This window comes from Phascolarctos cinereus, unplaced genomic scaffold, assembly GCF_003287225.1.
Source record: "Phascolarctos cinereus isolate Bilbo 61053 unplaced genomic scaffold, phaCin_HiC Scaffold_4;HRSCAF=312, whole genome shotgun sequence".
Classification (NCBI taxonomy): domain Eukaryota; kingdom Metazoa; phylum Chordata; class Mammalia; order Diprotodontia; family Phascolarctidae; genus Phascolarctos; species Phascolarctos cinereus.
This window is the reverse complement of record NW_027555847.1, coordinates 708,141,496-708,156,219: the sequence shown is the minus strand read 5'-3', so window position 1 is coordinate 708,156,219 and position 14,724 is coordinate 708,141,496. Positions and strand designations below refer to the sequence as shown.

General features: G+C 44.2%; 1 protein-coding gene across 1 annotated transcript in view; it reads right to left on the bottom strand.

The window, feature by feature from the left end:
• Positions 1-14,724, bottom strand: part of SRRM4 (serine/arginine repetitive matrix 4) — a 230,166-nt gene that overhangs the window by 42,883 nt on the left and 172,559 nt on the right. The window contains 2 exon segments of the mRNA XM_078154359.1: positions 4,616-4,642; positions 13,464-13,535. Coding sequence (XP_078010485.1) covers positions 4,616-4,642; positions 13,464-13,535 — 99 coding nt within the window.

The following is a 14,724-nucleotide window of genomic DNA, read 5'->3' as shown; positions in this document are numbered from 1 at the left end:
CAAACAACCACCACCTGAGGAATCGATGTCCTGGGTTACAGACCTATGTCTGCCACCAGAGAAGGCAGAATGGGGGTAGGGTGGCTTAGATTGCACAGTTCCTAAGAACGCTCCCTGTTCTGACACTGCATGCTTCAAAGCCTCTCCAGAATTCTGTTTTAAGGCCCCTCCCAGCCCTGACATTCCCTGTCCTAAGGCCCCTCCCAGCTCTGACATTCCCTGTTCTAAGCCCCTCCCAGCTCTGACATTCCCTCTTCTAGGGCTTTCCCAGTTCTGGCATTTCCTATTCTAAGACCCCTCTCAATTCTGACATCCCCTGTTCTGAGGCCCCTCCCAGCTCTTACATTCCCTGTTCTGAGGCCCCTCCCAGCTCTGACATCCCCTGTTCTAAGGCCCCTCCCAGCCCTGACATTCCCTGTTCTAAGGCCCCTCCCAGCTCTGACATTCTCTCTTCTAAGTTTCTTACAAGCTCTGACTTTCTGTCCTCCAAGGTTCCTTCCAGCTCTCAAATTCCATCTTCTAAGATCTGTCTTAGCACTGATATTCTGTGTTCTAGTTTTCCTTCTTGTTCCATTCCCTGTTCTAAGACTCCTCTCAGCCCTGACGTTATAAAATTCTGACCCCTTTTCATCCCCAAACAGTAGCTGGAATCCCTTTTTTGAATGGATGTGGAATGGAGTAGCAATGGGAGTAAATGGGAACATTTGGACAAATAAATCTTGAGGAAGGTATGAGAGGAGGGAATGAAGCCAATCCTGTCCCTGAGGAGGGGCTCCTAAATGCCCTGATTAGTGGGTCAGAAGTGACTGGGAGGGGAGTCAAGCCTCCATGGGCACAGAGCTCTCCTCCTTGAGTTCTAAGCACCCTTGGTCTCAGGCCCCCGGACAACCAGGCTTACAGAAGAGCTGAGTTTGAGCTGAGAATTGTCTGATTTTTTTCACCCTGTTGACTTCTGAATAATTTTAAATTTCTGTATGAAACACTGATGAGGGAGGGTCTTCACTCTCATGCTAAATTGAATGATTGTCCCATGTTCTCTTACATTCTCTGGGAATCTTCCCAGAGACTCCTGACTCTCAGGAGGTTTTCCTCCTGGAATAACCAGGGAGAGAGAAGGGAAATTGGAACACTGAGGAACAGTTACAAGACTGTCCATTCTTATGTGATCTTTTATTTAAAGTCTCTCAAAATAAGAAGATGGCTCACTCTCACGGGGCTGTCTGATCCTTGAGGTGATAAAGAAGAGAGATAGAAAATGGGAAGGTGGGGAGTTCACAATGGAAAGGGCAGATATTTTGCTACTGTTTAGTTGTTTTTCAGTCACGTCCAACTCTTTGTGACCCCGTTTGGGGTTTTCTTGGCCAAGATACTGGAGGGATTTGCCATTTCCTTCTCCAGCTCATTTTACAGATGAGGAAACTGAGACAAACAGGGATAAGTGACTTGCCCAGAGTCACACAGCAAGTAAGTGCCTGAAGTCAGATTTGAACTCAGGAAGATGAGTCTTCCTAACTCCAGGCCTAGTGCTCTATGCACTATGGCACCACCTAACTGCCCTTTGACATCTCTTACTGAATAATCATGATGATGATGGCTCACATTTCTACAGCCCCATAAGCATGGAGAGGCATTGTGGCCAGTAGAATAGCTGGCCTCGGGACCAGTAAGGTGTGGGTTCAAGTCTTGCCTCCAACACGCTTCTCAATGCTGTAGGCAGTTCTCTGATTATGTTATGAGAATGTGCTGAAGGATTTTCCTTATCTAGAGGGTTACTTATCCAATGACATCGGAGATCCAGTTCCTAACCTTAAGGGTTACCTGCCTTCTGTCCTCTGACATTGCCCCCGCCCTGGTACGGCCCAAATCGCCTCACTCCTAGACTATCGTAATAGCTGCTGGTAGCCGTTCCTACCTTCGGTCTGTCCTCGCTGCAGTCCGTCTTCCACTTGGCCACCAAAGCGATCTTCTAAAATTTCACATCTGACCCTGTTGCCTACCCTTCCCCTTACCCCCAAAGAGTCCCATGGCTCCCTATCACTTCCAGAATCAAATATAAAATGCCTGGTTGACACTTAAAGGGTCCTAACCTGGCCCCTTCCTACCTTTGCAAGTCTTCTTATACCTTTCTCCCCTCCAGCCATTCTATTATCTAGCAACATTGGCTTCCTTGCTGTCCCTGCCACACAACCCATCATCTCCCACCTCCGTGTCTCTGCACAATGTCTTTCCCTCATGCCCGGAATGCACTCCCTCCTCACTCATCTCTTAGCTTCCCTGGCTTCCTTTAAGACTCAGCTCAAATCCCACCTTCTTCAAGAGACCTTTCTCTTCTCCCAGTTCTTATCCCTTCCCTCTGAATTGCATCCCCTTTACACTGGATATGTCTTGTGTGTATACAGCTGATTGCATGTCTGTTCCCCTTCCCCCTCATTGGACTATGAACTCCTTGAGGGCAGGGATGATTTTGTGCCTTTCCTTGCATCCCCAGCGCTTAGTTTGGTACCTGGAAAACAGTAGGTGCTTAACCCTGTGGGTTAGTTATTATCACCCCCATTTTAGAGCTCTGAGAAGCGATATTCCCAAGGCTACATAGCACACAGATCTGAGATTTGGTCACAACTATCTCCTTACTCCAAAGCACAGCATGCTCTTTCCACTAAACTAGGGTACCTATGCTTAATTATGACAATAATAAAGAGAGAGAGGAAAATGGGCTAGTGCAGACCTCAGCCGCAACAATGTCCGATAAATCCTAGTGAGGCTGGCTTCCTGGATAAGCAGCCATGGATAGGTGAGTCCTCATCTGACCTCCTGTTTTTTCATCATGGTGGAGAGAGGAATATAAGCCCCCCAGTAGTATGGAAGGTCCTTGAGGAAAGGTACCATTTAATTTTTTTGACATTATATCTCCAGTGCCTATTAAAGTATTTGGCAAACAGTAGGCACTTCATAAATGTTTCTAAATTCTTGTTGAATTAATAAGAGATGTATTGATGGAAGGAGAAGGCAACAGGGGATCATTGAGCTCACGGGACCTAAAGAAATCATAAGTTCATAGATTAAGAGCTGGAAAGGACCTTTGAGGTCATCCTGTGCAACCCGCCTCATTTTACAGTTGAGGAAGCAGAGTCCTAATAAGGTTAAGAGACTTGCCCAAAGTCACGTAAGTAGTAAGTCGGAAAGCCAGTATTTGAACCCAGTTCTGTGTCCTAGGTTGACCCATAGAGAAAGTCCTATTGCTATTACAGCCTAGGGAAGTGTTTGGAACATGCTTAGGGAGGTAAAGTGTGTGTGTGTGTGTGTGTGTGTGTGTGTGTGTGTGTGTGTGTGTGTGCATGCACCAGGTGGGGTCTGTCTTGGTGTCTCAGTCAGGTCTGCCTCTGAAGGAAAGGAGGCCAGTCTTCCACAGACCTTGTGCCCTGACAGGAAAAAACAACCCTCCACAATTAGGACTCATTTCATCCCATATACTCGAATGCCTTCAAGTGTCTGCCTGCTGTGGGCGGGGAATCTCTGGAGAATGCCCGCCCATGACTTTCAGGTGCCATTGTGACCAAGCCAGCTGAGAATTCCACTCATTTCAGATGCTTCTCATCTGTCATCAGACAAGCTCGTCTTAGCTCTTCCTCTGCCACAGGCTGTAAAGACCAGCCCTGCCAGCAGAGGAAGGGTGCCAGCTTGGCCCTCCAAGACTTGAACTCCAAGAGTAGCAGAACGTCTGAGATTCAGGAATCTGATCAGCTCTTCCCTCCTATTAGCTGTACATCTTTGAGTCTAAGGGAGAGGGGGGATGCCCTTCAGGTGGGGCTGTAACAAATCGAGTCTGATTATCAGTGCCCTGGCTTCTTATGGGCGGGCCCGGCATTCTGCTGGTAACCTTGTGGTGCCCAGGCCAAGGTTTATCAAGTGGAAAAACAAACATACTGATGACGCAAGGTTTCCAAGCAGAGGTATTGGGCAGAGGCTGTGTCTAAGTGATACTGAACATTTGGAATGTGGAAAGTAGGAGAGAGAGGCAGTCCCTGGCTCACTTTCCAATCAGAATGAGAGCAGCATGGATTCTGAGCTGTTAGAAGCCATCAAGCCCCACAGCCTAATTTTACAGATAAGGAACCTGAAGCATGGAAAGTTGGAGGCTTGTCCATTGTCACACACCTACCAAGTGTCAGAGGTAGGGTTAAAACCCAGGTCTTCCTGACTCCAAATCCAGTCCCCTATCCACTACAAGATGCAGTCTCTGGGGCTGCAAGGGAGCTAAGAGGTCAGCCACTTTACAGATGAGGAAACCGAGGCCCAGAGAGGGAGACTGTCAAATCAGTGGAGCAGTAGGTAGCAGAGACAGGATGCATACCCCGAGTCCAGTGCCCTGGCTATGCTACCAAACTGCCTGATAGAATCACAGAATGTCAGAGGTGGAAGGGACCGTGAGATCATCAATTCCAACAATTTCCCCTCCAACCTGCTCACTTTACAGATGAAAAAGTGAGGCACAAAATGATTTATCCAAGTTCATGCATCTGAATTCCACCCCCATAGCTGTTCTGAGCCCCAGGGGAGTAGTGATATTTAGGCTTCAGGCATCAAAGGAGCAGCAAAAATTTAACTAGATTCTTACCTATGTCTTCTCTTCTTGGAGAAACACCTGTGGAAAACAAACAAACAAACAAAAAACACACTGGGATCTGATCCTCTATTCTTTGAGAGGGAAGCATGCACGTATTTCCATTACCTCCCAAGATTTTAGAGAACTTCTCCCCTTCTCCCCCCTCTGTCTTCTCCCTCCCTCTGCTGTTCCCCTTTCACCTCCTGTTTCCCATTCCCTGCCCAAGTTCTTGTAGGTCAGAGGATGTGTTAAGACACTATACAATTTAATGAAGACCCCCAGGCTGAATTTGGCAGTTCACCCAAACTCCATAACCCTCCTATATAGATTGTTGCTAGCAGCTGGTTTAGCTTTGCCCTGGCTGGGAATAAAGTTAGCAATATCTGAGATTTATACATTTTTTAAATGTTTTCAAGACATTTTGCATATATTCTCTGTCTCTCTCTCTCTGTCTCTGTCTCTGTCTCTGTCTCTCTCTGTCTCTCTGTCTCTGTCTCTCTCTCTCTCTCTCACCAACAACCCAGTTATTTAGGTACTGTTGGGATTATGATACCCCAAATTGCTAAAAAGGAAACTGAGGCTCACAAGGCTTGCCAGTGCCACAGGCAGGTTTGGAACCCAGGTTTCTCTTAGTTTCTGTTCTCTTTTCATCATTCACTGCTAAATACCAAGAAATCTAAAATAGCTATTAGACTCAGCTCTGCACTGGTGATACACAGTGAAGTACATTTTGTACATTGGTAGATGGGTAGGGGATTAAGGGCAGATTTTGGAAGGATCGTGAATAAGCCCAAATTCTGATTTGATCTGTGTAACTTCCAGCAAATCACTATCCCTTTTGGGGCCTCAGTTTCTGGGCTCTTTGACTTGATGACCTCCAGGATTTCTTCTGGCTTTAAAAGTTGTGGTGCTATAGGGCGAGAGATGAGAGAGTGGAAAGAGCACTGACTTCAGCATCCAAGGATCCAGGTTCAAATCCTACCTCTGTCTATTGCTGTCTGTGTGACCTTGGGCACTACTGCACCTTGCCTCAGTTTCTTCACCCATAAAATGAAGTCATGGAACTCGATGGCCTCAGAAGTGCCACTCTGGATCTAGACTTATTATCCTATAATCATATCATCCTGGCCATTAGTAACACGGAATAGCTCCCAAGCATAAAGTACTCTAACATTTGCAAAGTACTCTACAACCATTGCCTCATCTGAGATGGCATGGTGCCTGATACATAGCAGGCTCAATAAATCCCTATGAATTGAATTTAAAGGAGGGGGGGATGTGATGATAAACATGCTGGCCATTAAAGGTTCATCCTACTCTCCCTCTCTTCTCCTGACCATCCTTATCTCTGGATATACTACTCGATAAATGTCTGCCTCCTTTCATAGTGCCTGAAATTTCACCATTAGCCATTTATTCATTAAAAAAAACCCAAAAACAAACACACACAAAAAAACTCCAAGCAAACAACAAAATAAAATAGGAGAGCTGACCAAAGCTCAAACAGGAACATCTTTAGAATCAGGACTCCAACATGGACAGCTCTACCTTTAACGTGATTGTGACCAAGTCCTGGGGGCAGCTCTGAATTAGACTATCTAGATCTTGGATGGGGTTCCAAAATCACTTGTTGGTTAGTTTCTAAGGGTCCTAAGTGCCATTCTTAGACTCTCTATTGAGGATAGCATTCAGAGGAAATGAACCAGGATGGTAAATAGCCTTGGGTCCATACCCTATGAGGTTTGGTTTGAGGAACTGGGAATGTTCAGACTGGGGAAGAGAAGACTTGGGGTTACTTACATGGAATTATTGAAAGAACTGTCATGTGGAGGAGGAGAGAGTAAAACCAGTTACAAAAATCTAGTTTAGGCTGCACGTCAGGAAAAACTGCCAATTAATTAGAGCTGTTTCAAAGGATCATACGCCTTCAGAGGGACTTGGTTTCCCTTCCTTGAAGGTCTTCAGGCATAAACTGGATGACAGCTTATTGGGTATGTTATAGTGATGATTCCTTTCGTATGTGGTTTGGGCTGGATGGCTGCCAATGTTCCTTTCAATTCTCAAATTCTAGGAAGAAAGCCTGTGCTCTCCACTCCTTCATGACAAAACTAACTTCATCTCCTTTCTTGATAAAATAATGAAACTGTAAGGTAAAGGGAACTGTGTAGATATAGTTTACCTATATTTTATAGAACCACTTGAACCTCATGGCATTCTTGGGGACAAGATGGAGAGACACGGGCTAAATGATAGGTGGATTTGTAATTGGCTGAATGGCAGGACCCCCAACATAGTCATTGATGATTTGATGTCAGCTGGAGTGCCTCAAAGATCTGGGTCTAGCCTTGTGGTGTTGAATATCTTTATCAATGACTTGGACAAAGGCACAGATGGCATGTTTATCAAAATTAGCAGATGGCACAAATTGAGAGGACTGTCTTGCACACTGGAAGGTAGAGTCAGGATGGGAGAAGAAAAGATCTCAACAGACAATACATTAAGATGAAACTAGTAAGATGAAATAGAATGGGAAAGAATTTACAAATGTAAACTTTTCTAGCCAAGTTCAAGCAATCAATTTCACAAACTAGATGCTATCTCAAGATCTGGGAGTCAACAGCCCCTCAGTATGTTAGTCCTTCAAAAGCTAACACGACCCTTAGATAGGCTACATTAAGAAAGGTTTTATATCCAGGACAAGGAAGGGAATGCAAATTCCTTGAGGGCAGGATTACCTCTTTTTTTCTGTATGTGTACCTCCAGCATCTAACAGTGCCTGGCATGCAGCTGATGCTTTGCAAATGCCTGATTGTTGATGGATCAATTGATTATTCCATTGTATTCTGCCTTGGTCAGACCCCACCTGAAATACTGTGTTTGGATCATAAGGAAGGCATTGACAGATTGTAGAGTATCCAGAGGGGAGGACCTGAGCGATGAAAGGCCTTGAGATGCAGCCATAAGAGGGTCAATGGAAAGAAGCAGGAATTAGCCTGGAGAAGAGAAGAACTGCCAAATATAAAAGAGCTGTCTTCACGTGTCTTAAGGGCTTTCGTGTGAAAGAAGGATTAGCTTTGTTCTGCTTGTCCCCAGCAGGCTGGAGCAGTAGTAACAGGTGGAATTTGTGACCAGGCAGATTTAGACACCCTGTAAGTGATGACCCATATTGATCTTGCAAAGGCATTGCTCCTTGTTGGAGTGGCTTTCCTCCATTGTTAAATGAGGGGATCAAATTAGATGGTTTAAAAGTCTGCTTTGGGTTTTTGTACAAATAAAGCCAATGCAACCAAGATTAGGAGGGAAGCAGAAAACTGGGAAAGAATTTTTACAACCAGTGTCTCTGATAAGGGCCTCATTTCTCAAATATATAGAGAACTAAGTCTAATTTATAAGAATACAAGTCATTCCCCAATTGAGAAATGGTCAAAGGATATGGACAGGCAGTTCTTAGATGAAGAAATTAAAGCCATCTACAGTCATATGAAAAAATGCCTTAAATCACTTTTGATTAGAGAAATGCAAATCAAAACAACTCTGAGGTACCACATCACACCTATCAGATTGGCCAACATGACAAAACAGGAAAATGGTAAATGTTGGGGAAGGTGTGGGAAAATTGGAACACTAATGCATTGTTGGTGGAATTGTGAAATGATCCAACCGTTTTGGAGAGCAGTTTAGAACTATGCCCAAAGGGCTATGAAGATGTGCATACCCTTTGATCCAGCAATAGCACTTCTAGGGCTGTATCCCAAAGAGATTATACAAATGGGAAAAGGACTAACATGTACAAAAATATTTATAGCAGCTCTTTTTGTGTTGACAAAGAATTGGACATTGAGAGGATGCCCATCCATTGGGGAATGGCTGAGCAAGTTGTGATATATGAATGTAATGGAATACTATTGTGCTATAAGAAATGATGAACAGGCCGACTTCAGAAAAACCTGGAAAGACTTGTGTGGTCTGATGATGGGTGAAGTGAGCAGAACCAGGAGAATGTTGTACACAGTAACAGCCACATTGTTCAATGACGAACCTCAGCAATGCAAGGATCTAAGACATCTCCAAAAGTCTTATGATGGAAAATGCTCTCCACATCCAGAGAAAGAACTAGGGAGTTTGAATGCAGATTGAAACATGCTATTTGCTAATTTTTTCTGCTGTTGAGTTTTGTTCCCTCTTTCTGGTGGTCCCTCCTATTGGTTCTAATTCTTCCTTACAACATGACTAATATGAAAATATGTTTAATAGGAATGTGTATGTATAGCCCACATCAGATTGTGCATTGTCTTGGAGGGGGGAGGGGAGAGGAGGAGGAAAATTTAAAACTCAAAAGCTTATGGAAGTGATTGTTGGTAAATCAAAATAAATTAATAAAAAAAATTTAAAAAAAAGAAAAAAGTCTCCTTTGTACTTTAAAATCTGTGATCTACTTATGAGATGGCTGGGTATGGACACCTATACAATCACCTCCTCTGGGCTTCTAAAGACATAAAATCCCAAAGTCTTAGAGCTGGAAGGGCACTGGAAGGTCATTACAGAGGAGGAAACCAGTTCAGAGAGATGTGACTTGCCCAAGGTCAAACACATAAGTAGTCAGAAATAAGGGAATGGTGAACAGGGAATTTACCAAACCATCTCTACTGTTTCCAACCATGTGTGACTCAGCACTTGGATGCTTCTGGCCAATCATACTTGTGACTCAGCACTGAAAAACTCCTGAGATGAGGAAGCACCCCCAACTATACACTGAGCAGGAGGAGCCGATGACTGGATCTTGCTGTGTGATTGTGCGTTTGGGCCAATGCGTTTTGTGTTGGATCTTTCATTAATTTCAGTGCCCAAATGGCAATCTTGGTTATAAAATCTGAGGCCATCTTGTGTGTTTGACAAGTTCAGGCTCTTGGGTTAATTAGCTGGATCTTACTAACAGCTGGGAGAAGAATCTCCAACAAAGGGAAGGGAATGGAATGGAAGGGAACAAGCATTTAAATAATGTCTGCTATGTGCCTGGTACTAGGCTAACTACTTCACAAACATCATCTCATTTAATAGAAGGTGACCACTGTCAGGAAGATAAACTCAACCCCTGGCCCAGCTTGTGAGAACACATAGTCTATGAGAGGATCAGTGCAGAGCCGAAGGGAAATGTGGAATACTGTTTGATGGTCTCATAGACTTTTTTATGTTCTGATGTGTTGATTCAACCACCTGGCAGATTGCAATAGTAATTATGAATTTTGAGTTATTGATTATTTAACTCTTATTAATGTGAGTCTTTCGTGTCTTTTAAAATTTCTTTTGCGGGTGGGAAACAAATAGCTGTCCCATACCTGACTCATGTTGTGCATTGACTTCCTTTCGACTCCCCTTTTTGGGAGAGCCTGAACATAAACTTCCCGTTGAAGGTAGCCCCTGGCACCTTTGCTATTAATGAGCTGTTTCTCAGTTGTACCCAACTCTTTGTAGCCTTGTTTGGAGTTTTCTTGGCAAAGATACTGTGCTGTGTTGTTGAGTCATTCCAGTCATGCCCAACTTCCTGTGATTCCATTTTGGGGTTTTCTAGGCAAAGATACCAAAGCGGTTCGCCATCTCCTCATTTTACAGACAAGAAACCTGAGGCAAAAAGAATTAAGTGCCTTGCCCAGGGTCACACAGCTAGTAAGCATCTGAGGCTTGATTGAATTTAGGAAGATGAATCTTCATAATTCCAGGCCCTGTGATCTATTCATTGTCACCTAGCTGTTCCTGTGGCCTTTAGTCAGTAACATTAAGCTTTAAAGAATTTCCATCTCTATTCCCCTACCCCTGACCTGGGGTACAAGGTGCGAGATATAGCAAGCCGAACAACATGAGAAAAGAACTCTGACCTGTCATGGTAAGACAGGCTATCCAAGATCTAAACACAGATCAGACTATGAGCAGAGGGGCCCCTTAAAGGAGAAGGAAGGGGGATGAGTACCTTAGCTCCTTGGGCCTAGAAATGGATTTTTAATTGTTAGAGTCGCAAAGTCCAGATTGGAAACCAGGTTGTTTGACTTTATATTCAATTCTATTTAATAATAAGAATAATTAACATTTATATAGCACCTATCATGTGCTATGGTGTTCTTGAGTCATTTCAGTCATGTCCAACTCCCTGTGACCCCATTTTGGGGTTTTCTGGGCAAAGAAACTGGAGTGGTTTGCCATTTCCTTCTCCCACTCATTTTACAGAAGAGAAAACTGAGGCAATCAGGGTTAAGTGACTTGCCCAGGGTCACATAGCTAATAAGTGTCTAAGGCCAGATACAGATATTTCATTTAATCCTGAAAACAACCATGGGACGTAGGTGCTATTATTATCCCCATTTTTACAGATGAGTAAACTGAGGTCCAGCATCTTGCCCAGGGTCTCACAGCTAATAAGTGTCCAAGGCCAAATTTGAATTCAGGTCTTCCTGATTCCAGGCCCAGCATTCTCTCCACTACCATAGGAAAGCTGATACTTTTTGACTTACAACTCTCTACTAATTTTCAGACTTTTTAATGAAACTTTACTTATTAGAGAGAAATTAAAAACAAATAAACAAAGAAAAAACAACCCTTTCTCCTGTCTAACTATTCTGGCCTTTAAATTTGATATAAACCCAACAAAAAGATCCATTACTTCAGGTACTTGGAATATTCAGGCCCAGAACCTCCCATGCTCAGGAGGTGATAATTGAGGGGGAAAGCAGTGCCTGGGTCACTCTAATCGGGCTTAAGTGAAATTACTGGCAGGTATCCTGGGGACCCTGGAGGCTTTATGTGCTTTGTAGACTGCAGGAAGGGAAGAATGGAAAGGGTCAGACAAGAAGGTCACCGGCAGCTGCTCACTTAGCAGGATCACATGGATTCAAGGTCTAGAACTGGCAGGAACCTCTCACAGACCATTAGGTCCAACCCCCTTGTTTTTCAAGTGAGAAAGTGAGGCAAACAGAGAATAAATGACTTGCCCAAGGTCACACAGCTGGTAAGTGTCTGTGGCAGAATCTGAACTCAGTACTTGCTGACTCCACGTCTGGTGATTTATCTAGCCCACGTTGCCTCTTGGCTTCCAAGCCCCCAGTTCACTACCCTTTCTCCCATCCCCTCATTGCCTCCCTGGAGCTGTTGCTTGACACTCATCTGAGTTATTTGCTCAAGATCCGCAGATGACCTTGGTCATGAGAAAGTAGAGGTCCTTTCATCAATCTCTCCATCTATCCTCAAAGACCTTGGGAATGACTGTCCCACAACACTCTGCCCACCTAATTCAAACATCGATTATTTGTAATACCTAGGCTGTGTTACCAGTGACCATTATAATACGGTACTTTAAGGTTTGCAAAGCATTTCACACGCATTATGTCCCTTGATCCTCGAAATAACCCTGGGGGGTGCTGTAATTATCACCCTCATTTCATAGAGGAGAAAGCTGAGGCTCACAACCAGAGGACTTTTGACTTCCTCAGGCTCCTATAGGTAGTCAGTGCCTAAGGGAGGATTTGAACCAGTTTTCTCATTTCCAAGTGCGGCCCTCTATCTGTCAGTGCCATCTAGCTGCCTGCAGTAGCATGGCCCCCCACTCTACTCCCGGTGCCCCAGGGCATGCATTTCTAAGATGGCAGGCAGTATCAAGAGTAGGGCGTGGAGCCACCGAACAGAAGGAAATTGACAAGCACAAATGGCATCCCAATCCCGGCTTTGCTCTTGTTAACACCATGTTCTAATCCACTGGATGCTAAATTTACCAAGAGGGGAGGCATTTCCCCCTCTCGGACCTCCTGGGTAGGAAGGATAAGCCTTGGTCAAGTCCCCACCTTTCCTTTTCTTAATTACATCCCTTTGATCTTTTCCCAGACTAAATAAACCACTTTTCCTCCCTGCTGGGTTTCCACCTTTTAAATATTTGCTTTGCTTGTTATCTTCTTTTTCCTCAGTTGTCACTTAGCTGAGATGTGTTTATTTTCCTTCTTTAATCTTTCCGCCTAAATCAGTTCCTCCCCGCCCTTCATCTTTCAGGCTGCTTTTGACCAAAACAGCAATTCTTATTTCTGGAACCAACTCCCTCCTTCTCCCACCCCCAATCCCAGGTGTTTTCATGATGACTCCTTGAGGTTGAATTTTTCCAGGTGGGGAAATGGTTTTGGAAAATTTGGCAGGAATTAGAATCTCAGCAGATTCCCCGGACCTGGGAGGCAGATCATCGTGGGTCAGCATTCTGAGCCAGAGGGACCCAGAGGCCAGTGGACCAAAGCCCAAGTCCCTGGGATTCCAGCAAGTCTTACATATATGTTTTCAGATCCCAAAGTCCTCTAAAGCACAGCTCAGGGGCTATCTCCAATCCAAGGTCTCTCCTGATCCTCCCATGTGTCAATTGGATCTCCCTCTTGCAATTACTCTGTATTAATATTTGTATTTACTTTCCCTGCCAATAAATTGTTAACTCTTTCAGGACAGATACTGTTTCATTGAGGCTGCTGTACTACTAGGGCCTAGCTCGTGTTAGACTTTTTTTTCCTAAAATTTTCAGTGCCTAGCACTAATGGATGCTTATTTAATTAATGCTCATTATTTGCTTGATTGATATGGTAACACTCTTCTCTCCCCCCCCCCCCCGCAGAATATCATCTCTGGAGGGTGTCTTCTGAGCCTAGCACAGTGCCTAGGGCTCCATGACATCTGGTAGGTACCCAAAAAATGCTCCATGAATCGAAAATGGTCCCCATAAGGAAGAATGGGTTATATACAGAATTGTAATATTTGCCAAGGGATAGCCAAATGAGCCCTGGATCTCTCATTCTCTTCTTTTCCAGCCATTCAAACGTATGCCTCCAGGAATGAGGGGGAATACCTGTTTCTCTTGTGCTTCTTTGAACTTTTCTTCTTCTTCTTTTTTACTGGAGATGGACTATAGGAAGTGGACCTATCAAGGGAAAGGAATACAGCTTAGAAAAGGACTTGTAGGGGAGAGGCTTGAAAAATGAAAATCAGCAGCTCATATTAGGTCTAATGCCCGACAATGTACAAACTGCTTTTCCCACAACAACCCTGTAAGGTAGATGGTAATACAATCTTTTAAATTAAAAAAAACCACTGATACAGTTTGTTTTGTCTTTCTCTGCATTTCCAAAAATCGTCCTCACCCTTCCCCACCCCAGAGAAGCGTTGACCAAGACAAAGAATAAAAAAGAGAGGAGGGATTCTTCACCTATACAATGGCTATCATATTGCTTGCCTTCTCAGTGGATGGGGGAGGGGCTGGAAGGAGGGAGACAATTTGGAATTCAAAATAAAAAGAAAATGAATGTTAAGAAAATTTTATGCATTGGATAGAGCACCATCCCTGGAGTCCAGAGGACCTGAGTTCAAATTTGACCTCAGAGATTTTCTAGCTGGGCATATCACTTAACTGTAATTGCCTCTCAAAACAGAGCAAAAAGCTTAAAATAAGAGATAAGGAGAAAAAGCAACCCAGTTACATTAAGCTGCACAGCCCCAGAATCTGACAGGATGGGCAACATTCCATATCCATAGCTCCCTACTCTGAAAAGAATAGAGCAAATAGTATTATCCTATTTTGCAGATGAGGAAACCAAGGCACAGGGTGGAGGGGTGACTTAAGTGCAGTCACTCCCTTAGAAAACTTCAGCACTGGGACCTGGACTCAGGGCTTCTAACCCTGGTCCAATGCTTTTCCTGTTTTAGAGGTTGGATGCTGGGGACACGTTGGAGGCAGAGTCCCACTCCTGAAAGAGGCTGTGGAGGGGGTGTTCAAGGACGGCAGCTCAGTAGAGCCACCTGCCTCTAGCCCAGGTGGGATTGATGAGGTGGGAGGGGAAGAAGGAATGATTTCTTTCTAAGGGATTCTGGGGAGATAATGATGGGACTATTGCAGGTGAGGACCATAGAGTAGGAACAGAAATTGAGTGGCTAAGGGGTGGGGTGGGGGGAGGACCCTATCCTCGTCTCTCTGTGGAGCCCAGCTCTCCCTCATGCTCTCTGTTCTCTTCTCTTGCCAATGTTCAATTGAATGTATTGAATACCAGAGGATCACTTTTCTGCCATCCTCAAGCTGAATGAATGATCTAGTGATTTCTCCTTAACTTAATGTG